This window comes from Xiphophorus hellerii, chromosome 8 (assembly GCF_003331165.1).
Source record: "Xiphophorus hellerii strain 12219 chromosome 8, Xiphophorus_hellerii-4.1, whole genome shotgun sequence".
Lineage (NCBI taxonomy): Eukaryota > Metazoa > Chordata > Actinopteri > Cyprinodontiformes > Poeciliidae > Xiphophorus > Xiphophorus hellerii.
In genome coordinates this window covers 25,943,999-25,970,525 of record NC_045679.1, presented here as the reverse complement: position 1 = coordinate 25,970,525, position 26,527 = coordinate 25,943,999, and the positions used below count along the sequence as shown (strand labels likewise).

The window sequence follows — 26,527 nt, the reverse complement described above, 5'->3', positions numbered from 1 at the left end:
GCTCAAAGGTCTGAGCTTTCACTGCTCAATAAGGCAATATCTAAAATAGACAGGCAATAGCCATGACTGATCACTACCATATTTTTCTAGAAGAGATGAACAGATGACACAACAGTGGAAAAGATAAATATTTTTTCCTTGGAAACACACACACACACATATATATATATCTGATGTGGACTGGAGAACTGCATTCTGCAGAGGTAAAATGCTAATTTTGACACAAAGAATTACATTTTTATCTGCTTTGAAGAGCTTGTCTAATCATTAATTACTAAACAGATTGCCATACAAAAGCTTTCTTCAGCCCTTTAGCACTAAAGCACTAAAGCTGATTGGAAGAAACAGCTATCCCTCACATTGAGTTAGGTACTCAGTATTTTAGAATAAAATTCAACATATCCTCATTTCCTGCTAGACGGCTGTGTTGACTGTGGACTTTAGGAAACTAAAATTTGACCAACAGTGCAGATGACATGGCAACCCAAATCATCACCGACCGTGGAAACGTCACGCTGCAGTCTTCTGTGGCCCCATTTTCTTCCAGACTCCGATTTCTACAAGGAAGAAAGCTATGACTGTGTTTTCGGAACGGATCTCTCTGACCACTGCTGCAAAAGTTGAACATTAGTACAAATTTATTAAAACCCGACGACAAGAATTTGCCATTTGCAAAATGAAAATGAACTTCCATAAAAATATCAGTTTTTTTTTTGTTCTTGGTGTTGTAATTGTCTTTAGAAAATGTGTAGCATCGAGTGGAAAACAGGTAAATGAAAGAAAAGGATAACCGTAGCAAATAAAATAATTATTACATATTAACTTAGGATCATACTCGGGTAAACTTACACAAATAGCGAGCGTTTTAAACACGGGAAAAACAAAGTCGGGACATTTCAGTGTATGTCAAAACACGTGCTCTGCAGTCAGACATGAAAACACGCTGGAAGCCAAACACTCAAACAGTTTTCTGTGTGAGAAGGCACCGTCAGTCACCACGTCCACACCGCTCACCATGCTTTGCAATGGCAGTCGTCTCGCTTGAACGTCTTCACATTTTGTCACTTTACAACCAAGGGCTTCAATGGATTTTGGTAGGATTTTAAAAGGTGGACCAAAACAAAGTAAAGGCGGAGTGAATTAATGCAGGACTGAATAATAATAATAATAAACAAACACCAATACCCCATTTCAAGTTTGGCACAGTCACATAGGAAGCCTGATAAAAAGGACAGCAGCCACAAGTAATAATAATAAAACAGTGTAGCAGCTAATAATGCAATAATAGACAACAATATAAAGTGTGTTAAAGCTTTTGCAACTTTAAGTAAAAACAATAAAGTCAACAGTGAGATAAATTGTCAATTTAAGAACAATTTGAGTGAATTTTGTAATATCTTGCCAATATTGCTACGTTTTTAGCATAGCATTCAAAAATAATAATTTGAAGCTGTAGTAACTAGCAATAATGATACAGTAAGTAACACACACACAGGACTGTATTTCTTGATGGACTGTGTTAGAATTTAGGAAGAGAACAGTGGTCACATAACCCAAATGTGTTTCATAATGTTATATTGCTTATATGCTATTATACTATATCTGCATGAAGTTAGCGTGGTGACCATGGCGATTATGACTTTACATTGTCCAGGGTCTTAACCAGCGACTGCTAAGAATAGCCATCAGCCCCCCTGCGACTCTTCAAGGACAGTGGGGGGTGGGATAGATGATGGATGAATATGTCTACAGCACGGTGGTGACTCCGTCATGGTATGGGGATTTTTTTTTTTCTGCATGGGAGGGAAATGAGTCAATGTTGATGGGAAAAAGGATAGAAATCCTGACTTAAAACCTGTTAGAGGCTGAAAAACCTTGAGACTAGCAGAGGTTTACCTGCCAGCGAGACAACAACTGAAAAATACAGCTGGCACTGCAGTCAAATGGTTAAGATCAAAGCCTATTAATTTATTAGAATGTCCTAGTCGAAGTCCAGACCCAAATTAAAATTAAGAATGTGAAAATTCCCATTTTTAGATTTGCAAAGCGTTAAAAAGGTACCACTAAAAGACTACAGAGTTGACTCAGGGGGCTAAAATGTGTCACCCTTTTCATTTCTTTATTGGGGAAAAATGTTGAAAATTATAACTTTTCTTCCCTCTAACAATTAGGCATTACTTAGTCTTTTACATACAATCCAAATAAAATGCAGTTTGTGGTCCTAACATGACAAAATGTGAAAATATTCACAAAAGTCTTATTTGCAAGGCACTATACATCCTACATACACACACCCACCCACAGACACACGCATGTAAAATCAAAGAGACCAGCGTGAAATGGTCCATTTTAGGTCCCACCTTCAGCAGGGACTAGTAGTAAATCTGTACTTTATTGAAAAAGGACAGCTTCTGTCAGTCTACACAGAAATGAACCCTCAGATGAGTCTGCTGCCTGAGAATTCATTGGGGGTAAATATCCAAACCTTTAACATTTAGAAGATGGAAAAAACTGTCCAGGCGAGAGAAACTTGTATCCGTTCCCAGAGGGAAGTTTGATGCCTCCTTTGTGGTTTGTTGGAAGACCAGCTGATGGAGCAAGTGGAGGTTTGGGCTCCAGCTTGCGGTGCCCATTGGGTCTGTCGTGGTCTTCCTGTCTGTCCGCGTGTTTCCTGCCAGACCCGTGTCTGGGTGAGAGGTTCAGCAAACCCAAAACGTCTTTCTGAACCGTACTCATTTTTTTGCTCCCGCCTCGGAGCGACGCCAAACGGCCGGGCACCTCCTGTTTCTGGCCGACGCCGGCCCAGAAGGTCTTCAAGTTGTGCATCGCCTGGACCTTGTTGTCCTGCTTTGTCTGGCTGAGCTCCGAAGGGTTCGTCGGGCTGGACGCCGTCGGGCTGGACGCCGCCGAGACGGAGCCTCCGGAGGAGTAGGAAAGGGCTGGAGACGTGGCGCTGTCGGCCGGAGAGGGAGACAGTGATATGTGGCAGCTGTAAGGCGAGCCGGAGTATTTGGGTTTGTGTTGAGCCAGCTCGTCTGAGACGACGGGGGATTTCCTCTCCTTAGCGAGGAGAGATGAAGAAGGAGAAGAAGAGGCGGATGTGTTGATTTTCTGCAGCGATGACGAGCGGGACGGCGGTTTGGGAGGAGTTGGGGGAGGCCTGGAATCAGAGGGATGGGGTGAAAGGTGCTTATGGACGGTAAAAGGGGACGACCCGGCCTTCAGACTAGCCCTGCTGGGAGGTCTGCTGAACGCACTTGTCTCGGACAGCTGGAACCCACGCGCCCCTCTGGCGGGTTTAAAGGTCGGGGTAGTGGGGGTAGACACAGACGGTTGCCTGGTGTGAGGGTCTTCTCGGCCCCCGGCTCCTCTCAGAGATGTCACTCTGGTGTTTGCTTTCTGCAGCGTCTCCACAGCTTGCATGTGGCTGTGGGTCTCCTCCAGGATCTTCTGGGCCAATTCGTGAGGATCCAGCTGTCCGGCGGGGCCCATCCTCTCTTCTTGGGATTTGACGGTGCTGTCCGTTTCGGTGCTCGACTGGTCCGACTCGGAGCTGCTAGCCTTCCCTTTAACTGTTCGTGTAGGCAATGAGCTACAGGAGATAAAGGAAATTGTCTTTAGCATGGAACATATTTGGACACCCCACCATCCTGGAACTGTGAAAATATAATTTCCCCCTGATAAGTAACAAATTAATAAGGATCAACCACATTTTCATGGTTCAGTTTCACTTGCTGCACCCATCCCAATAATCTGAAGTACACCAGAAAACTAAAGTTTACACAAAACCGCTGTTGGGAAACTGACGGTATTTTTGGAAGTTGGTTGGGGAAAGTCTGCATGTGTAGACGGCACTACATCACCATTTACACAAGATCACCAAGAAACCTTGAATCTGCTGTAGTTGTCATGCCGAGGCATGACAACCTAGATACCTAGATACATGGTGATTTGATTTCTGTCTTTGAGATGCATTAGCTTTGAACCTTGACCTCGACCTCATCTTGGAGCCATGCGCTTCCAGACTCCGATCACTGGTGTTGCGTAAACGAGAGGCTGAATCACAACAAGATTCGTTGGCTGTAACAATTGTTACTGTTACTTTTTTTTTTGTTTTTGTTTGTTTTGTTTCACTCAAAACTGACTTTGTGAAAATGCATACTAAGGTTATGTTTACATAAGACCACTGTCTGATAACTGCGGGTATTTTCAGATGATGGTCGGCGAAAAGTTTAAGATTTGACAAGACCGCCAAGTTGTTATGCCAGCCCACTAGATGGCGCTGTGATTTTAGCACATGGTCAAATTGCACGTGGACTTTTAACTCTTCCGAGTGCACCTGGCCAGCTTATTTAAGAAATGGTAACCCCGATAAACCAAGTGCTGGGGTGTATTGTGTGTATTCTGTGAGCTGTGCATACGTAAGTTTTCATAGTCAAGCGTACCACTTGCATTCATTTCTTATGACAATTTACTTCATTTCTCACAATCCAAATGGATACTAGTAAGTGTGACGAGCTACTTGGGCACCTAGTCCAGTTTCTTCTCCACCAGGGCAGCTACTCATGCTAAATCGAAACTCAGAGAAGAAGTACCAAAATTGCTTCACAGTGATGTAGAAGACTCATTGGCATTCACTGCAAACACTTGAAGGCAGCTGTTGCTACGAAGGGTGGAACAACTTGGTTTTAAAGTCAGAGGTCAGTTTGTAAAATAAATAACCCTAGATCAACGTTTTTGACTAAATTAATACTGAACTTACATTTTTTGGGTGACCTTGGAGCTTGGATGGTCCGGCAGCGCCAGTGGTGGAGCTTTGAGCGGGGACGTAGGCGTGCTGATGCTCCCCTTGGAGGAAACTATCAAAGTCTGGCCCACCGCAGACCCTCTGCCGGAACCACCTCTGCCCTGTCGGTGTCCCGCAGGGAGAGGCAGCGTGTCGCACTCCCTCCCCGCCCGCCCCAGCGGCTCGCTGCTTATAATGGAGAAGCCCTCGTACTCCTCGTCCTCTCCTCCTGCCGACGCTCCTCCGTGATTGGCCAGCCGGCCTCTTGCCAGGCGTTGCGAGGAGTAGTACAGGCCCTTTCCTCCACCCTGCTTCTCTGGCTCCTGTGGATGCGAGCGATGGCTGATGATGTCACTTCCCGCCGGCTCGGGCCGAGACAGGAAGCTGAGGGAGGAGGCGAGGGAGCTGAGGCTGTAGACGGAGATGGCATCGCAGGAGAGGTTGTCGGAGCAACCGGGGGGTAAGAAGGAGGGCTGAGGAGGGTAACAGCTGAGAGCGAGGGGCAAAGACTGAGGCTGGGAGGCCGACTGGGAGGACGACAGAGACTCTAAAGACGACGAACTGTCCATGCTCAGTCGCTTGGGAAGCTCCGTGGAGTCTTAATATGAAATAAAAAACAATAAATAGAGAAGTGTAATGTGAAAAAGTTCTAAATAATTTGATATAGAAACAAAGACAATCATTCTCACCAAACAGGGCAAGAAGGGCCTGAAGGGCGAAATGCATGTTACGTCTGCTGGCCTGTTTTCCCGTCTTTAACACGACTTCCTCCTGACCGACCTCGCACAGATCAAAACCTGCAAACACAAGACGCTTCACAATATCAGAGTCAGCGAATATGCTTAGCAGAAATTCATAAATTAAACTTTTTGTTTGTTTTTACAAACAACAATTACACTTTCTGTCAAGGTGAGGCCCTACAGATTTACTTTCTCTAGTAGCGCATTACAAGTTTCGCCATGGCTTTATTAGAAATCGCTTTGGGTTCATTTCAAATTAAATGGGTATGGAGATGGAAAAGAAAGGGAAAAAGAAAGGAAAGGGAGAAAGGTGGGAAAAAGGTTTAAAAGGAAATGGGATGGGGGTAGAGGAGAGAAAGAAGCATAAAGGAAACACAAGTCAATACACTACAAGTCTGCTTATAGACCCAGAGAGAGAGAAAACAAAATGGCAACTAACATTTGCATTTATGATAACAATTATAGGATCACTGAAAAGTACAAGTTACAATTTAATACAAGATGTATCTAGTGTCATCCGCACCTCAACGTAAAGTGTATCTGGAAAACAGCTGAATCTAAACACAACAAAAACTTAACTTTACATTTTTCATACTCGAAATACTGTGCCTATCAACTGTGCTAAGTTTGTGCGGCTTTTTTTAATTTTTTTAACCCAGTTGATTAACAATTTATTTGTGACCTCTGCAAACATTTATTGACACTTTTGAAATGACAACGGCACAAACGTTTGACAACAATTTGGTTTGATCTGGAGAAGACGTGGGGGAACTTAAATGGTTGTATTGGTCTATTACATAAAGTTCCAATAAAGTGCATTGAAACTTGTGATTCTAACCAACAGAAGCCATAATGGCCAGCGTTTGAATCCACTTGAAAACAGTAAATGCCACAGAATATGAATGATAGCAAGGAAGAAAACAGAGGTGAAGTTCAGTTTCCTGTAATGCCAGCTCACCCAGAGCAGCCAGGAACTCATGGCAGCCCGGCAGCCTCCATAGCTGAACGCTGATCGACACCTGGATGGGAGCCAGGGGGAAGTCTTGCTCTTTGTCGCCGGACTGCAGCTGCACCAGGACCTGATGAAGCTTCAGACAGAAAGTGAGATGTAACAGGAAGCATGGATTGATTGATTGATTGATTGATTGCTTTTTCTTTCTCCCACCACATTCCCTGAATGCCTTTCCTAACTCTGGCTTATTTCTATTTGGAAGCCTACACAGAGTCAATAGCATAAAATAAAACATCTCACTCTAAGTCACACCAAATACACTTACCGTCACCACCATGCTTTTCACGGCCTTTGAGACGCAAGTGTAAGAGAAGAGGATACAGAACTTCAGCATTTTATGCTTCACACTCTGTCATGTATGTAAGCATTTATGGCATCAATGTATGAAAACTAGGATGAGGTTTGGTAGGAATGTCAGGATGACGAACAAGCAAAGAGTGATGCCTGACAGTGTCCTCCCTTAACTGTATGACCGATGTGTTTGACAGCTGGCTAAAAGGTGGAAATATGAGATGAACATGTCCGGGTAGAAAAGATCCTAACACTGGGACGTTAGGATCAGGGGTGAAAGGTAATAATTTCACCACATTAAAAACAAACGTCTGCTGGATCTTCCATTTTCTCCCTCTCTGCTGCAGCTGGGAGTTCAACTTTTTTTTTATTACTTATGTTAGTTTGAAGAAGAAGACTCTGTATGCCTTTGTTTGAATTGAACATGATTTTCTGTGGGGTCAGTGGGAATATCAGCATTTTTCAGGGAGGGCTACGGCCCCCCGTCGCCCCCCTGCCGGGAGCGCCGCTGAGTAGTGAATTTAAATTTAAAATTCATTTTGAATTGGAGTCAATGGAACATGGAAATGCTGAAGGGACACCAGGCCAATGAAATTCTGCAACATGCATCAACATAGTCAAAGTTACGCAAATATTCAACATGTTAAAACAACAGCAAAAATATATGCAGAGATGGAAAATATGTTGCACTTAGCTTTGCAAACACAGACACATTCCAGACACAGAGTCATACAGAAAGAAGTGTTCTGAAGTAATTATAATGTTTTTTAAAATTTTTTTATTTAATGAGTAAATGTTTTTTAATTTATTTGTTTGGAATCTAAACTGAAATACATATTTGATTTATTGCTCAATTGTGTTTCAAATCCACAAATTCTCTTAATAATCTATACCAACAAACTTTTAAAACCGCCAGGACAGGAAAATGTAGTAGAACAGATTTCCTTTGAGAACTTCCATCAACATAATCTTGTTGGATTTTCCAGCTGGGAAAACAGATTTTTTGTTGTTTTTTTTTACTTTGAAAAACTATTAAAAATCTATTTTTCCTTCAGTCAGACGCCACGTGAAGATGTGTGCAGCCGCTGCTGTACCTTGTGAATGAGCTGTTCTCCTGCTTCAGATGTTGTGACCAGCTTACACAGAGCCTGCAGAGCCGGAGGAGTCAGACCTGCAGGGAAACATATGAGCTTTATTAGAGCTTCAACAGGAACGCTGTAGATTTAATACTGACTTAAATCTGAGTCAGCGGAGTCACTGACTCAAAATCTGCATCGTTTCTGGAGCGTTTTTGCTTTTTGATCAAATGTCAGAACATGAGGAGTCCACAACTAGTTATTTTAAAAAAACATCAAATACATTTAGCATACGATTTTCCAAGGTTTTAGGCCAGGGCTGTCAAATGTCTGCAATTCAAGAATGGCACAAAACTGTCTCACCAAATCCACAGGAGGTTGAACAAGATGGGAGATTTTTATTCTTAATGGAGGTAAAAATATTCCTGATAAATTAAAAACTACCAAGGATTTGACTTTTTTTAAAATTTCACAGTAAATAAAACCCCAACTATACCAGGACTTTTACTCAGAAGCTGATTCTGCTGCTCTCAGATCTGCTTTAAATGAATGAATAAATTCCCACAGCAAGCGCTTTATAAGAAACATTGACACAAACCTGGTCTGATTGCTAAAAACAGACTAAATCTTTGTTTTGGTATATTTTTCAAGCGATTCCTTTCTTTCATTAACGCAAACACACAAAACCCTTTTTAAGTTTGTCATATACAACAATTTACACAGAACTTTATTAGTTTAATAAAAATATTTCATATTAAGCTAATTGTTAAGTAGGTATTCCCCAAATGAACAAAATCTTACCAAGTAATTTTGGAATAGTTTCTAGTGCAAAAATCTCACCACACTTGGAATAAGACAAAGTAACTTAAAAGTAACTTTGTAGCAAAAGATAGAGGCTTATAGTCAATAATTCCTCAATATTCATGAAAAAGTTCAAATTCCACTGGAAGATAAATTAACTTGAAAAATGAAAAATGTCTTGGTACAAGTGGAATATTGACAACAGCTGTGTTACCGAGCAGAGACTGCAGCGTGGTGCTGCACTGTTGCAGACGATCTCCGGGGTCAGAGGTCGGGAAGAACACGGCCGCCGGGAGTCCGCCACCGCAAACGGAGACCTCCAGCCGGAAGCCCACGGCGGACAGGAGGGCCTGCCACCCGGGAACGCCGCCGACCTTAACGGGCGGAGAGGGAGACATGAGGGGAGGAGCGGCAGAGCAGGGGCACAGCCTGGCATTTACAGACACACACACACACCCGCACGCACACCCCCACACACACACACACATACCTTGTTCTCCACGCTTTGCTGCGACGTGTACATGGGGTTGCAGTGACCGCTCTGGATGCGCTGCAACGACTTTTCTACCTGAGGAAATTAGTAACAAAACAACAATGTCTGCCTTAAGATTGGCTAAATTAGACGTGTGTAGAGCCATAAATGTTTTAAAAAAACAAACAAAAAACTTAAAATTGGCCTACTTCGGGAAATTTGCAGTCATACTTTTTAAGAAATTCATTAAATTTCTCTTTGTGGATTTCAAAATGAGGAAAAACATAAAACATTTGCAGAAAACAAGATGAATACGTCTCCTGTGGGATGTCGAAATTAATGGAAAATGAAAATAAAAAGTAAAATTTGAGTCTAATTTCTTCATTGCGTGTTTGCTTTGTAATTTTGTTTTTCTTTACACAAATCAGGGTCTTTTTTAAATGAGATGATGAATCTCAATGAGATCATTTGTATAAATAAAGGCAAAAAAATATTTGTAAAAAATAAATAAAGTAATTATGAAAATTTGGGTTGATATAGATACCCAATATTAATACTGCTGCTATGGTCGATAATTGAAACCGACATTATACATTTATTTCACTACTGCTTTGATACCTTTGGGGGAAAAAAGAAAATGACTAAAAAACAACCAGAAAGACAGCAACATGATAAAAAAAAATATATCAGTTCTTTATATCAGCCCAGACTTATTTATCAATATGTTAACAAATCATTAATATTGGCCAATATGGACATATATTGGTATTGGCCATGTATATTGTGCATCCTTTAAATAAAAAAGACATAGTTTCCAAATTGCAAATAAAAAAAAAGATTAAACAAAACCAGTGGTAATTGTAGTGCAATTCTATCATGACAAAACTGCTGAAACCAGCGATTCTTATTAAATTTATGTTTGAAAAACGGCTTAAGTGTTAAAATAATAATCTGCCAATATTTGCTTGCTAATCTACCGGTGACAGTCCAGTCTGTCTGGGTGTTATTATTTAATGCCACTGCTGCTTTTACTGACTTTTTTTCTGTCTTTAGGGATTTTCGTTTTTGCACACTTTAGTTAAAACAAACATCTCCAGCTGCAGACGTGTAACGGCAGCTCACCAGGTGCAGCAGCACCCTGAGGGCGTCCCTGGCTTTCTCTGGGTACTGCAGGATCTCTGCCAGGGCCTGTCCCACCAGCGACATGGGGCTGTTCAGCTTCACATCGCTGCCTATCAGCAGGTAACCTGGAGGAAGACGCGCAGCAGGGCGGCAGAGATAAATCATCAAGAACCAGTTTGGAACGCCGAAACAAAACGACGTCGGCCTTCAGGATCCGAGGGACACAAACGCATTTCTGACAGAAACATTACAAAACAAAAATCTGCACATTACAGAGGAACAATCCAGGTCAGCTTCAAAAACGCCGTTCAACCTCCACACACGTAGTTCCTTCAGCTCCTAACGCTCCATGGTAAACGCTTGCTGTCTCTAAATGCAAATATATATATATAAATAATTGTATTTTGGCTGTCAAATTGATCCAAAATTAAACACTGATAGTTAGACATAACTGTGCATAATACTAACCTTACTAAAAGTTTCAGTCTCAAGTGTGTATGGCAATGTTAATCAGGGCTTTGATACTGAATTACAACATGAACAACAGTAAAGCTTTTAATTGAGTTTACTGCATGGTCTGTAATTAATTAATTAATTAAAACTACGTCAACAAAATAAGCAACATTTTCAATTATAAAATTATTGAATAACTACATACATGAGCTCAACAACATAAACATGTATTGCTTTTACTCTGTAACTTAGACTAAATATTTAGCTCCAAATTGAAGATTTAGTTAGCAAACTAAATATCTCGTTGGAAGCTAACTAGTTAGTTTGAAGATAAATGTTTAGTCTCAATAACATATTAAAAACAATACATATTTTTGTTGCAAGCTAACGATCTTGTGTGGAGGTTCAAATTAAATATGTAGCAAGTTAAGTATTTCATTTCAAACTAAATATTTAGTCTTTTGTCAAAATAACATTAAAAATAATAGATATCTTGAATATATATTTAGAGAGCTAAATATTTATTTTGAAGCTAAACATTTAGCTCTAAAATAAATATTTAGCCCAGTACAAATAATATTCATACATAATAAATATTATTAGTATTTAGCTTAATATATAACTTATCTGCAAATTCATACAAAAGCTGAGTCTTAAGAACCTCTATTCAGTCACTGTTGCTGTAGATACAATTTAGTTTGAAGTTAAATATTAAGCTTGAAACTGTGAAACGGTGAAAATATGACTTTGAAACTCCCATTTTTTCCCTCTTATGACTAAATAACTCAAATTACTGATGTCAAATTTTGACTGTAACTTTAAGAAAATGTCGCCCTTTATGTAATTGTGTCTCCAGGAGAAACTCAGTTCACCCTCACAATCTGATCAAGTTTACATTTGCACGGCTAATACGAAGCCAGCTTGGAAGAAACCCTGCACACAGAAAATGAAGAAAATGACTTGAGATCGTTTTATGTTTTATCCTTTCAGCTCACCAGCCCAGTTGGAGGGGTGTGAGAAGTGCTTGCTGCTCTGCAGGTTCCTCATGGCCTCCGTCAGGGCCAGGCTGGCTTTGCTGCCGTTTAGCAGCGCCGTGTAGAACGTGTGCATGAAGAGCTTGGAAGCAGCGACCGGCACCGGCCACAGAGACACGCACACACACTGGACGCCCGCAGCCAAGAAGGCCCGGGTCAGACCCACCACTCCGTCGGCCGTCACTCTACAGCTGGACTCCGGGTACGACCTGAAACAACAAACGAGTCAGACGTCATTTAAATGCATCTGCTGAGGTGGGTAGGTTGTCCCAAAAATCAAGTAAGAGTAGAAATGCTTCATAATAAAATTACTGAAGTAGAACATACACGTACAGCATAGTAAACATACTCCTAAAAGTAACTTTTTTTTTTCCTAAAAAGTTACTCAAGTAAATGTAACTGAGTGAATGTAACTAGTTACTATCAAACATGAATACCTCAGAACCACCAGCTTCACCGAGAGGCACAGGTCCAGGATGTCGGCGGCAGTGAGGAGGAAGTCGTGGAGCGGCGCGCTGTCGCACACGCTCTCCACTCCGCAAACACTCTCCCCGTCCTCGCTTCTTTCTTCCGGTCCTCGGAGTCTCTCTGGGCTGCGGTGACTCCTGGGAAACAAACGCTCGAGCTTCCCCTCCTGGTCCGCGCCGTCCGCTAACGCCGCCGTCCCGCGCAGAGAGTTCTCCTGCGGCCCGTCCCCGGTGCTGCGCTCGTGGTTGGGGGACAGGACGATGGCGGCGAGCTTCCAGGACGTGTGGGTCGCAAAGTGAACGCACTCGGCCTGACTCAGCGCCGCTAAGACGCGCTCCTTGGTGGCGTTTGCCCCGGTCAGGGGGTGACAGCCCAGCTGCTCACCCAAAGACAATGCCTCGTCTTGGGCCGAGGGTAAAGGCCCCCACAGCCAGCGGTCCATGACGCTGGGAGGCAGGTGAGGGGCCCCGACCACGGCGGCCACCGAGCCTCCATCCGGACACAGCAGGAGACCGCTGGGGCGAGGCTGAGGCTGTAGGAGAACACACAAACAATTACGCTTACCGTTAATGTTTTTTTGTCTTGTAACAAAAAGGCGACGTCAGAAGACGAATCACCTAAATAACAAAAGGGAACGATAAAGATTCCAAAAATGTACACAAAAGTTTTAAAGTGGGCGACAAAAGAATTGCGGTTCGGCTGCCTGTCATGTCAGCTCATTACAGAACTCTGGCGCACAGTAGCTGTGTTTCCATAACACGTGTGTCGGTATTCTGCTAACGTCGAAAAAGCACAATTTCACTATTGCTGTGTTTTCGTTAAATACGAAACAATTAACATCACATATAAATGAGTTTGTTCACACTACAAGTCATTAAGAATCATGCCGCAGCATCATTATCCAACCACTTCCTGTCGCCTTCTTTGTCATTTAGGCCAGTAGTGACATCTGGTTGTCAATCGTGTGACTTGTGTGATGCAAAAAAAAAAGTTTCTATTGCAGTTTTGCTAAATACACTATTTCCAATATGACCACAAAACCCACTTCATCCTAGCCCAAATTCCTTTTATTGAAAAATATTATTCTTTCTTGAAATTTCCATTAAGCAAATATATTTTCATAATCCCAGTTTGTGGTCAATGAAAACGCAGCTAATGTGTCTAAAGAGATATTTAAGGGCATGTAAGCCAATCAGAATCAAGCTGGGCAATCAGTCCCACAAAGCAGACATCTGACGTCAACAAGCATAAGCAATGACAAACAACAACAATACACAATACTCTATACACAGTGTTCCAAATTATTATGAAAGTGATATTTTCTCAGATTTTGCATGGTCAATGCATTTAAGAAAAATGATGGTCAGTATAATTTTCAAGTCATGAACTATTACAGTATAAATCAAATTTTACTGAACAAAGCTCCCCATGAGAACAGGATTTTTTTCAAAAATAAAAAACTCAAAATGAACTGTTCTAAATTATTATGCTCAGCAGATTTTCTAAACATTTTATGGATTATAAAGAACTGCATTCGGTCATTCTTTGAATGTGCAGCATTAAGTGGTCACATGTAGTAAAATCAAAAGCTATTTCAATCAAAAACATCACAACAGGCCAAGTTACATGTTAACATTGGACCTTCTTTGATATCACAGCACAATTCTTGATCCATTGAACTTGTGAGTTTGTGGAAAGTTTCTGCTTGAATTTCTTTGCAGGATGTCAGAAAACCTTCCCAGAGCTGCTGGTTGGATATGAACTGCATTCCACCCTCAGATCTTCTGCTTGAGGAAACTCCAAAGGTTCTCAATAGGGTTGAGGTCAGAGGTCAGAGGAGGATGGTGACCACACCATGAGTTTCTCCCCTTTTATGCCCATAGCAGCCAATGACACAGTGGTATTCCTTACAGCATGAGATGGTTCATTGTCATGCATGAAGATGATTTTACTGCTGAAGGTTCGGCTCTTTCTTTTGAACAATGAAAGAAAGTGATCAGTCAGAAAGTCCAGATACTTTGCTGAGGTCATTTTCACACCTTCAGGGCTCTGAAGGGTCGACCAATGATTCTCTCCTCATGATTTCGGCCCAAAGCATGACTCCACCACCTCCTTGCTGACGTCACAGCCATGTTGGGATGTAGTGGCCATCCACCACCGATCCACTACTGCATCCATCTGGACCATCCAGGGTTGCACAGCAGTCATCAGTGAACAAGTCTGAAAATTAATCTTCTGGGCCCACTGGACCGTTTCTGCTTGTGAGCTCTGGTTAGGGGCCCAATAGCAGGTTCATGCACCTCAAGCCTCTGGAGGATCCTCCACCTTGAGGTTCCAGAGGCTCCAGCAGCTACAAATAACTGTTTGCTGCTTTGTAAAGGCATTTTAACAGCTGCTCTCTTAATCCAATGAATGTGTCTAACAGAAACCTTCCTCATTTTGCCTTTATCTGTACAAACCCATCTTTGTTCTGAATCAGCCACAAATCTCTTCACAGTACAGTAACGCTTCAGTTTTCATTAAATATCTAATGTTTTCATACGGCACTACACTATCTGATGATTTTCGTCAGCAGAGATTCTTTCTCTTTCCCATATTGCTTGAAACCTGTGGTCTGCTTAATAATGTGGAACATCCTTCTTAAGTAGATTTCCTTTAATTGAGCTCAGCAGACAAACTAATCAACCAGCTCTCTGAAATTAATTAGAGTGATTCAAAGAGCCCTGACACACAACACCATCTATAGAAATTTAATAGCACAACAAAAAATTCAATCTTTAATCCAGTTTGCATAATAATTTGGAACATGGGGTAAAATTAAAGAACACATTAATGTGTTGAAACGCGTTCTTATATTCACCACTTTAAAACTTTCCTGTATATTTTTGGACTGCAGGTTATTCCCATTTTTTGGAGTTCTTCAAAACTCACCACCCATCCCCCCCCCCTTTTTTTTTTTTTTTACGTAGGAGTTGTGTGCTCTACTGCCCTCCTCAGAATGAAGGGCCTACCTTGCTTGTAGCCTGCAGGCTGGCCAGAGACGGTACAGAAATGATGTTAAACCTTTCATACAGGTACTCATTGGAGGAGCTGCCTTTGAGCAAGGCAAAGGGGATCAGGTACAATTCTCCCTCCAGAACTACCACAAGCTGCCTGTTCCTGCCAACAGGTCCACTGCTGTGCATCAGACCCTGCAGCAGAAACATTAAAGATATATAAAAAAAAAAACATGAAAGCTCAACATTCAAATGACAGAAAAAGGAGCCGTGTCACAAACACGCACACACACCCCTTCCATTGGAGCGATGAGTAAGTCGTAGAGGGCTCGTAGAGGAGGTTTGCCAACGTTAGACGGTCGGCAAACAGGAGATAAGCCGTCCTTCACTGGAGACACGGTGGCGCTGTAAAGGCTCGTCATGCTCCGACAGCTCCTGTTGGAGGGCATTTACATAAAACATGGAATATACGGATCTGACAGGATTAGAAATACGCTTTCATTGAGAGTTAGTGTTCAGACTGATGGGTCTATGAAGGTTTTGCAGGAATTACACCCAGCAGCTCTCTGTGTTGGAGTATAGATACTTCATTTTCCCTTTAAGGAAAATAACAAGGGATAAATCAGCCCAGATTTCCTTCACTTTGGGCGATGAAACTGACCTTATCCAGCAACAGTAACCCCACTGTTGCCAACTTAGCAACTGTGTCGCTATATTTAGCAACTTATAAGACAAAACAAAAAGTCTGTATTGACCAAAATTGGAATCAGCAGGTCAGGCTTTTTAAGGTTCGGTGATCGGCCAGAAAACTGAAATCGGTGCGCCGCTAAAGATAACATATTAAAAGGTTTCCAAGCATGATGTACTCAATAACAACAACAAAAGGTACAAGTTATTACCCAGGAGTATTAGACCAGTTTGAATAAAAAAATTCTCCCTTAAAGAGGATTTTTTTTTTTGTTACAAATATTTCAGATTGTGCTACAAATGTTAGTGCTCAATATTGAAAGGTTTTTATTGCAAATACACAAATGTACCAAAATTAAAAATGAGAAAAAATAAAGTAGTACTGTTACAAATTTTAATATCAGAAAAGGAGAATCTGACTGAAATCTGAAAGCGGTTTGCGCCAGAGGATTTTATGTGCTTAGGAGAAAGAAGCCGTCCAAGCTTAGTGTTTCCTTTATTAACCCATAAATTAACTAGTTCCCACATGTTTTGCTGTGGGTTTGATTTCTGCCTGACCTGTGGAATCAACAAATCTGTTCATTACAACCCTGGTGAAAAATTTATATACCAAGTATGTTAAATTTTAACCTACTTTAAGTCAGACTAATCATGAGTATACTTCAAGTTCACTTAGGATTAGTTAGCTTAAAGTGTGACATTTTGGAACAATTAATTTTGTGCTTAGTGTACTTTAATAGTATTTAAATTGTATTAAAGCACAATTTAAAGTGTATTTCAACATACATATTTTGGACAACCTAAGTTACACTTACTATATATTGTTCTTTATGTAATATAAACGTGTTTGATTAGTATATTCTGAGTGTAATATTTTTGTGATTGAATTACATTTAAAATATACTTAGAATGTATTTTCAGTATATTGGCATTCCATATTTTATATATTAGTAGTGTGATTAGAGTATACTACAACTACACTTTTGGTTTATTATAATTGCTAATGAAGTACACTTTTTAGTTACTTAATGTATTTTATTATTCTGCTTTGCCACTTTGTACATTACATGCTTCATACACACTACAGTACTGCAAACACATCAGGCTACCAGAACACAGAAGGGTCAATTATAACACACTTTACAGGTGAAATGAATTACATTGTGCTTTCAATATATTACCATTATAGTAACACTTTATTTGATAAGGTGTGCATAAGACTGATATGACACTGTTATAAACATGATATAACACCTGTCATCCAACTTTTAAACAACTTCTCATTAAAAGTGTCATTATTTACTGAATGACACTGTTAGTATGTTCCTAACAGGTGTCATGTTTATGACAGTATGATGTCAGTCTTATGCACAGCCTGTCAAATAAAGTCTTACCCACATTCTTCAAGAGTACACTGCCAATATACTATCACAGAATTGTACAAATTGTCAATACATTCAAAGTTTCCAGACAACATGCTTATGGAAATTAGCACAATGGAACAATAGGTACATTTTAGAGGAAATGTGAAAAATATTTCACCAAGGACAGAGTCTTGTTTTAATTCAGTATCACAGTATTACTCCAGACAAACTGACATTTCTGCTTCCTAAGATCAGTGAGGATCAACGACAGAACATTCCTGTTCACTGCACTTTACAGAAACCTACAAAAAAGAACAATAGAGCAATTAAACACAGAAAGCACTTGTATTTTAAAGAGTAAAGAAAAATGGCAAAGAAAAAAGTATAACTTAGAATTTTAAGACGTTGTGGACTCGCTGTGTATGCGGCATCATCAGAGCTGATGATGATTGGGACCGGATGCCTGGGGCGGAAAAACATTTCTGGGTGTCTTCTTTGCCTGTTTATGTTAGAAGTAGAAAAAAAATAGTCAGCAATATCATAGAATCAGCTTCATCAACTATTTTAAGTGTGGACGTAAGGGAGACAAACTACCTTAAAATTTTTCCATCCATGATTTGAACACGTTGATCCTTGCAGGGTGGTGAGGGGGGCTGGTGGTGCCCGTCTCCAGCAGTCAACAGATGAGAGGCGGGGTTCACCCTGGACAGGTCACCAGTCCATCACAGGCCCTGAAAGCCAACGACAAATAAAATGTATGAAAGAGAAATGGTAGATTAACAAGGAGAATAAATTCTGTCCAATTATTTTTTTAAATCAAATCATGTTTATTAAGCACTCAGTGTTGGTAACACACCAGTTTTTGCTGTTACAAATGTAGCCAGTTGCTCAGTAAAAAAAGAAAGAAAAAGACTTACACCATGAAGACGATGTGGAGCTTCATCCTCAGAACTGGTTGGTGATCTGATGGAGCCAGAGCCTCTTCTGAGACAGAAAAGTCTTTAGGTTTTCTAAATCCTGATCTCTGGCTTCCTTTTTCATCTTAATTTGCTTAGACTACAAAAATATGTCGAAGATACAAACAATGATGAACGAGTTATAACAACAGCCTCACAATATCAAAGTCTCTTTGGCAAACTGAGCTTAATTAAAACCAGGTGAAGAAAACTATATTAAGTCGCAACACACAGAGCCTCCATGCAGTTACAATATGAAGCTGAATGATTGTTATAGTAATAATCATAAAAGTCACAATAAAATTGATAAAATAATTATTTCTGAAACCAACGTAAGTTTGTTTATATATTTACTGCACTGTTTATAATTAAATAAAAAACAATTAATAAGCAAACTTACCACCAGCTAGCAGCACGTTAGCAGCCTTCGTCCCTTCGGGCTCTTTTCGTGACCCACATTTCATTTCCATCGGTTCTTGTCCTGTTGTGTTGTCGTCTAACTCGGACTATGACGTCACCAGCTTGAATTTACCAAAACTACTAACTATTATCAAAGCCCTCTCTACTTTTAAGGCAATATTATGCGAGTAAAAATGGCAAATTTGAACAGCACTTGTTATCTTCTCTGGCTTCCCTTCATTTTATGGCGCTTTTCAAAAAAACTGAAGGTGTGCAATACCGCCACCATCTGGTCTGGAGTGTGAACTGCAGCTAATGCCGTTCAATAATAGATCTTACATCACACATCTGAACATGGACTGAGTAAAAACAGCTTCCGTGTTTTAGTTAAAAAACTGGAAACAACAGATCATATTCGGAGAGATGTAGAAGATACCTGCTACATTTAGTGTTAAGGACAAGTATTGTTTTTGTTGTAGCACTTTTGTCACTAAAGGGTCAATGTTTGATATTTTGGTATGAACACATTACTTTGTTAAACAACATTACATCAAGTTCTACTATAAGGATTTTTTTTAATTCTTTGCCATTTTAAGAAAAATAGTAAAAGATTATTAAGGCACCTTAAAAGGCATACTTTATTAGCCTAAAGTATACACTGAGACGTAATTTAACATACTGAAATTAATAATTTAAAGTAAGCGTTAAGTGAATTTAAAAAAGTTATAGTTGGAGCATATATTTTAAAATATACACAAAATATCTTTGACAGATATTTTAAATATACACTTGAGGAAGTGTATATTTACTCTTGGGCAAATACATATTTTGTTCAATTATAGTATACTTTAATTTAATATATTTCTTAAAAGTATATTTTGGTACAATTATATTTAAGTGTGTTTAAAGTTATAATGTCAAAATTGGTACAAGCATACTTTTAGTATACATCGTATATATTTATAGGTTGTACACTTAATACTTAGTATACTTAAAATGTACTTACACGAATGTAAGTATGTTTGAAATATACAAAAGTTTTTTTTATTGTTTTGCACTAGGAAACATAAAGTGCCTAAATGTAATCTTGCCGGAGTTACTGCATGCGAGTGACAAGCTGTTGTTAAAAGCTGAAGTGGAACCTGTTGAAGCGGTTGTTTCTGGACACCATGCGGAGGTAGCCGGTTGGATCGGCGGCGGCGGCCAGATCGTTGTTCAGCTCCTCAAACTGTTGCTCCAGCAGATCTCCAGCTTCACTCTCCGTCTCACTGCCGGAGCACACCCTGGAAACACAGATTCAGACTCGGTGGTAAGCGGTCGGCTTGACTACTTTCTTTTTGAAAGCTCTTCCTCATCAGACCTGAAGTGAATTTTGAAATCTCTGAGCTGCAGAGGCAACAGAAACCTCGCTTGTGCTCAATTTAGCAAAAGTACAGCAATACTTGCCAACACGGTGCCCGACACTAGGGGGCGCCCACTCCCCACTGAATAAACATAATTAGTCGATGCACACCTTATCTGGGGTGTAACCAGAGTTGGGAAGTAACTAGTTATATTTACTCAGTTACAGTTACTTGAGGACCTTATTGGGAAAAAAATACTTTTAGGAGTACTTCTTGTACTTCTTACTTTTACTTCAGTAACTTTATTATGAAGTATTTCTACTCTGACTTGAGTAAAATTTCTGAATTTTCTACCCACAACATGTTTTTGACCAAAATCTCACCAGACTCAGACACACTCCTGCAGTTTTTGTTAAAGTTTCATAAGTTTTTTTGTCAAAAGAAATTGATTTGGAATTCTTTTGCCTGATTGTGTTGTTTTTTTGTTACTTATATGAATTATCATCATTTTGGTCCTTAAAATACAACATTTTCCACTTAACTTTATATTTTGGTCCAGCTGATGATCTCATTTTTAAATATTAAATGATTGATAATTTGATCAGTTATTCAGTACTTGAGAAGAGTTTTTACCAAATACTATTTTACTCTTTCTTGAGTCATTTCTTGAATGAATACTTTTCACTTTTACTTGAGTAAAAAATACATTGAAGGAGTTCTACTCTTGAGTACAGTCTTACTCTGCCCACTTCTGGCTGTAACTCCTCCCCCCAGCCCCCCGAGGTCATGCCGCCCTGGGCAGGAAGTCACATCAGCAAATCATCTGAATCCATTTTCACAGGAATCTATTTATGGAGCAAAAGTTCTGATCTCTGATTGATCTGTCGCTGCGTCAGCCTCTCTACCTGCTGTGATGGCTGTCCACTCCCAGAGCCTCTCTGGCGTTGCAGATGTACTGATCCAGAGACACGGGGCCTCCGCCGTGCGGGCTCCCGCCGCCGTCCTGGAACTCAGAGGCCTCGGGCCCCGCCTCTCCCAGGTACGCCTCGTTGAACTTCACGATGCCTGTCGCAGGGTTCAGGAAGGACACGCGACAAGTTTGAGCAGTTTGTTTACCTGACATGAGCGACATGAAACAGAGCTAGGGAGTTCATGTTTTTGCACCAGACTAGGGGTTCCCGACCTTTATCATGCTGTGGCCCCCAAAAGGCTTCAGCTTCTGGCTGGGGAAACACTTATCCAACACACAGACCATGCTACACAATGTGTCAAGAAACATTGAATTTTACCCTCACTTTTCAGTGGTCGTTACATTATTACATGTGGTGGAGCATTTTATCAGGTAATATGTTATGATTTTATGAATTCAATGTTAAACATATTACCAGATAAAACATTTCCACCACAATCCTACGGAGCTAAATTGGGGCCATAAAGTTTGTTCAGAGGAAAAAAAGTTTGAAATTGAAAAACCGTTTTACTTCCAAATCTTTTCTTCAGTTTCACTATTTTTTCTTTTGAACAAACTTTTTGTTTGCCCAAAACAAAAAGTATGTGATATTGTTATATTACTGCCACCAAATTGTATTTAATTTAGTTCTCCACAGCAGGGCTCCTGGACGGTTCCTTTGGTCTTTTTCTTATCGGAAGCGTTTCTATTTCTAACTTGGCGAGCAAAACAACTTCATAAATTTGACCGACAGCCAATCAGAAAGTCGGGCGTGGCGAACAACGTTTTACTGAATTTCCCTTCTGCGGAAACAGGCTGTTTGTTTTGTTTCCATCTTCCATCTCCATCTTCAATGTGTTATTTTAACTTATATTTTATTATAACGACTGAAAAAATGGATTATATTTGCTTAAAAAGGTTTATTTATGATTAAAAATTTTTTTAAAAAAAGATTTAAAAATAACATTTTAACAACACTGTATTAGATGATGCCATTAAAATCCTGATGTTTTGTTTCTTCGGCGGAAAATATGATCAAATGCCACACGACTAATCTGAATAAGGTTGTTGTTTTAACTGTGTCGGCACAATCAAAATGTGAAGATCTTACAAGCAAAGATAGACTTGCAACATATCACTGATCCAGCGATTCGATGGAGTCAGGATAATGTGATGGAGCCGGTTTTGTGTGGACTCAGCTGCGTACCTGTGCCGGGAGATATGAGCCAGCTGTAGAGAAAGCCTCCAGCCAGCGAATAGTAGAGGATCAGCGCCTTCTGACCGTTGACCGTCTCCAGGATGTGCTCCGCGGTGACCGGGGTGTAAGGGTCGGCGCCGGACACTTGCCTGCTTCCTCTCTGGCGTTCCACCAGCAAATCGGCAAACGCTCGAGTGCGCCCCCGCTCGGCTATGGCCAGAGCCTCGTTGTGCCGCCCTGGAAGAACGGACCAGCGCATGAAGATGGATCAAACGAGCTTTGGTGCAAGTTATGTCTCATATTTGAAAATAATAATAATAATAATAATAATAATAATAAGCCAGAGAAGGGTAAAACATTTCACCTAGGCTGACGAGGACTCTCTGGAGAGCCTGGTACGAGCTGGTTTGCAGATCAAACAAGGACAGCTTGTAATCCAGGTTGTGTTGCGTCTCATGGCGGATTGTCTCGAACAACGCAGAAGCTCTGTACAGCTGAAACGAAACAAATCGATCCAACAATCAGACGACATGTACAAACCTCCCACTGAAAACTTCACATTCGGAACTTAATTCACATGCTGTTCTTTCACATTCATTATATTGTCTTTTTGTGTGTGTGTGTAAAAATATTTCAAGCAGAACTTACTGATCTCAAATGGTTAAAACCTCAGTATCCCTGCAGTTACAATGCTAACCACTGGGTGGTGCCAGCACACAGCCTGGCTGATTTGCAACGACTCTGAATCTGACAAGAAACTCTTCATAAACTCAGAAATGCAGCAACTAGGAATCAGTGAGGAAAACAAGTATCAGAATAAAAAAGTGCTGAACTGTGCGGCTGATCGGTACTGGATGAGTACTTGACACTCTGCTGTTACTCTTTTTTTGATCATTAGCTACTTAAAAAACCAGCTATATTTCATGAAGTATGAGAGAAAAATGCCCAGATAACTTACACTGGGTTCTGTTTATGTCTGAACCTGAATCAAGGAAGGAGTAAAAACTGCGCTCTAGTTATAAGAAAGAAAAACAGCAGGTTTTGCTAGATGTATTACTCAATGACCAAGCTAATGAGGGTAAACTATACAGCCTTAATACTCTTGCTTTTGTAAAAAAAAAATATGTTGAAGTTACGACGGCGTATTAGGGCCATTGTAAATAAAAATAAATTGAATAAATTTCCACCACAAAATCTCAAAAAAAGAGAGAAAACTTCTTAGCTTAGAAGCTCAGAATTCTGCTTTTTTTAAAAAGCAGAATTTTTTAGATTAAGCTCAGAAACTTTGTAAAAAAAAACAAAAAACAACCAAACAAAAAAAAGTAAAAACTTCTGAGTTTGAAAAGTTGCCAAAAAAAGGAGAAATTTTCTAGAAAAAAAACACACAAACATTTTCTTGAAAAAAACAAGGACATTTTGAGTTTCTCTGCAAATTCCCAAAAGTCAAAGATGTTCAACTTTTCAAACTCAGATGCTTTATGCTTTATCTAGACAATTTCTGAGATTAATCCCAAAATTTAAGTTTTGTTTTTTTTAGCAGAAATTTCCTTCTTTTTTCTCAGTGGCCCCTATACGCCGTCGTGTGACGTAGTGCTAATCCTTTTGGCTACTCTACACACCTTTGCTGTTTATTAATTATGTTACAGTGCACTAAGTGACACAGCGGCATTCCTGCTCCCCATTTCTTGAAACGTAATAACTCCATAAACCTGGTGCTGTGCCTCCTCCAGGTTGCCGCCGGCCCACAGAGAAAGACCGAGGCGATGGCGGATCTTGGCTTCGTCTTCTCTCCGGCTCAGCTGCTCAGCCAGCCGCAGACCTGGGAGGGAACCACACCACGGAGAATCAGACGACGGCTCATCAAAACAAAAAACAGAAAAAAAACGTGACAACTGTTGCTGCTCTGAAGCAGGCTCCGCTGATTAGCCCGCCATGCTCGGATGCGTCGTTCACGTTCTCCCACTGTTCCTTTCCTCTCGTTTTTGATCAGCTCATTCAAATTCAGACTCGCTGTATTCTCACTCTCTCTTGTCCTCGGTTTGTCCCAGACATGTTTGATGTCGGCTCCTGGGAGGGGCGCGGGCGGCCTCACCCGCTTCGGTTTAGTTCTCATTAGGGCCTCAGATTGAGCAGAAGCTCATCAGATAAAGAAAACATTCCCGCCTCTGTGTGTGTTCGTCTCCTTCGAGGTCGCGCGCTCCTCTGTGTGTTTTCCTTGTGGGGGTTAATTGGAGGCTCATTTCCAAACGTTTCCTCACCTCAACGCTGAGTGCAATCCTGTGCTGCTTGTGGAGATAATGATCAATTTACAGCCAAAGGATCTGAGAGACACACGGAGGTCAGGAATGATCAAATAACAGGCTAACTAAAGCCGCTTAAGTCTGGATTTGGACCGAATGAAGCTGCATCAGTTTTAACTGAGGAAGAAGTTCTAATGGCACACATGATGCGTCTTCAGATTATTACACCAGAAAAGGTTTTCCAGATTACATGAATAACTCTGCAAAATCTAAACATAGCTCAAAGTACACTATGAAAAGAGTTAGCAAATGTTAGCAGTTCAAATCTTTGGAATGTGGAGCGGTAGGTAGTACCGTAAGCTTTCAGGGTTTGAGATTAAAATGACTAAACCGTCTAAAAACAACAAATCTAAATTTGTCAGAAGAAAATATATGAACATCAATTTATAATTTGTTTCAAAAATGCGATAAATAAAGTGAAAAATTCTAATTTATATTAAAACTAAAGTAGTTTTACGTTTTTGAGTTTCAATGTTTTTTTTGTTTTTTTTAATGTGACCAATTATGCAACATGTACCTCCTGCATGTTTTTGTCGTTCCATTTGGATTTCTGCTGATTCTGGAAACAATCCAAGTGCTTAAAAATTAAAAGTATTTCGACTTCAAAAACCTCCTGATATTGACGTCACAGTCGGCGGGCGCCGCCTCTCAACCAAAGTGTAGCGATCCCGCTACACAGAGGGTAAAACAACCCATGGGTCCAAATGACCCCGTCTCTTAAAACCCTGAAACAAGTCATTCTGAAAGGTCAAAATAGGCAGAGCTGAACTGGTGACATCTCATTATTTGAGAATTGTGTTCAAATTTTGCTCATGTTCATTTGCAAATTGCTGAAAGAACGTTTTAATTCTAAACATGAATTTAAAGCATTTTGAATGTTTTCAACAAACATTCCCTCCCCGAAAACTCCACAGCTTTACCTAAAGAAATCTAATTCTGATGCCGAGTCTGTAGACGTGATGCACAGGTTGACATGGTAACTATTCGGCCAAACCTCGCCTTGCTTTGAACAATTAATTTATTCTGGGCTAAAGAACAAATGCTTGGTCAAATGTGTAAAAACAACTTTAATTTGTTCAGAGTACTTAGGAGAAGAACAGCCAATGGATAATAAATAATAAAGAAACTGACAAAAATAGTAGCTTATTACTTACTACTACTTTGGTCAAACATGTAAAAAATACACTGGAACAAAAAGTGCAATTAGGAATTCGAAATATAGTTTAGAATAAATCATAAAGCATGACATTGCTCAGAGCACAAAGCATAGAATTAAACTGAATAGATCTGTCCTTATGGATCAGACACATGGTCACCAATATCAGATCTAGAATGGTTTTCAATATCGGCACCGATACAGATATTAGTATCGGATCGGTGAATCTCTAAATTTCCCACCCTGAAAACAAACAACTAGCAAAACTTAATGAGGCGAATGTGAAATATTTAATCGATAGAAATCACGACACTTTACATAAATAAAGCTTGTAAACTACTGACAAAGAATGGAAACTCTGTTTGCCTGTAGAGGTGAAGGTGTGTGTGCGTGTGTATTTTGTGCATCACCTTCCTGCAGGTACATCACAGCCTGAGTGTAGTTCTGCAGGGCGTGGTGTGTCCTCCCTAGGCTTCCGTAGGCCAGAGTTTTGGCCGTCAGGTCGTTGGTCTGCGCCGCCACGCTGAGGTGCTGCTCCTGAAACACCACGGCCCGCTCGTAGTTCCCCAGAGCCTCGTAGGTCAGGCCCAGGTTGCCGTAGGCGCGGCCCTGGCTCCTCACGCAGCCCGTCTGCTCGGCGATGCTCAGCGCCCTCTGGTGCCACTGCAGCAGGAACAGCAGGCTTAGTGTTTACATTTAATCAGCAACGTGTGTGTGAGTGAAGCCTGTGTGTTCAGCTCTCATATATATCCAGAGTTGGGTTGTTGAGTAACTTCATCATGAAGAGTCGCTACTCTTATTTGAGGAAAGTTTCTGGATACACACTGTGAGTTAGGCCTGTCGCAATAAGCAATAAATCGATAAATTGCCTAGTAAATGAAAATAATTTAATAAACTCAATAATTTCCATTTGCATGATTTTCT

General features: G+C 40.5%; 1 protein-coding gene and 1 long non-coding RNA gene across 4 annotated transcripts in view; both read right to left on the bottom strand.

The window, feature by feature from the left end:
• Window positions 1-616: 616 nt before the first annotated feature.
• Window positions 617-26,527, bottom strand: part of ttc28 (tetratricopeptide repeat domain 28) — a 121,357-nt gene continuing 95,446 nt past the window's right edge. For 2 of the 3 annotated variants that reach the window (XM_032570035.1, XM_032570038.1), the window contains 19 exons: window positions 26,014-26,266; window positions 23,857-23,966; window positions 22,512-22,641; window positions 22,157-22,384; window positions 20,906-21,065; window positions 19,800-19,940; window positions 15,545-15,686; window positions 15,267-15,446; window positions 12,225-12,787; window positions 11,749-11,996; window positions 10,301-10,425; window positions 9,197-9,274; window positions 8,921-9,080; window positions 7,924-8,000; window positions 6,804-6,827; window positions 6,485-6,614; window positions 5,476-5,583; window positions 4,763-5,384; window positions 617-3,592 (listed from right to left, as the gene is read on the bottom strand). In XM_032570035.1, the coding sequence (XP_032425926.1) occupies window positions 2,488-3,592; window positions 4,763-5,384; window positions 5,476-5,583; window positions 6,485-6,614; window positions 6,804-6,827; window positions 7,924-8,000; window positions 8,921-9,080; window positions 9,197-9,274; window positions 10,301-10,425; window positions 11,749-11,996; window positions 12,225-12,787; window positions 15,267-15,446; window positions 15,545-15,686; window positions 19,800-19,940; window positions 20,906-21,065; window positions 22,157-22,384; window positions 22,512-22,641; window positions 23,857-23,966; window positions 26,014-26,266 (4,584 nt within the window). In that variant the 3' untranslated portion in view covers window positions 617-2,487. The remainder of the gene's footprint in view (window positions 3,593-4,762; window positions 5,385-5,475; window positions 5,584-6,484; window positions 6,615-6,803; window positions 6,828-7,923; window positions 8,001-8,920; window positions 9,081-9,196; window positions 9,275-10,300; window positions 10,426-11,748; window positions 11,997-12,224; window positions 12,788-15,266; window positions 15,447-15,544; window positions 15,687-19,799; window positions 19,941-20,905; window positions 21,066-22,156; window positions 22,385-22,511; window positions 22,642-23,856; window positions 23,967-26,013; window positions 26,267-26,527) is intronic. The other variant, XM_032570036.1, reaches the window with a different exon arrangement.
• On the bottom strand, window positions 16,775-19,487 carry LOC116724384 (uncharacterized). Its single transcript, XR_004340150.1, has 3 exons — window positions 18,220-19,487; window positions 17,897-18,033; window positions 16,775-17,801 (listed from the first exon to the last, which is right to left on the bottom strand). It is a non-coding gene; the product is annotated as an uncharacterized LOC116724384 (long non-coding RNA).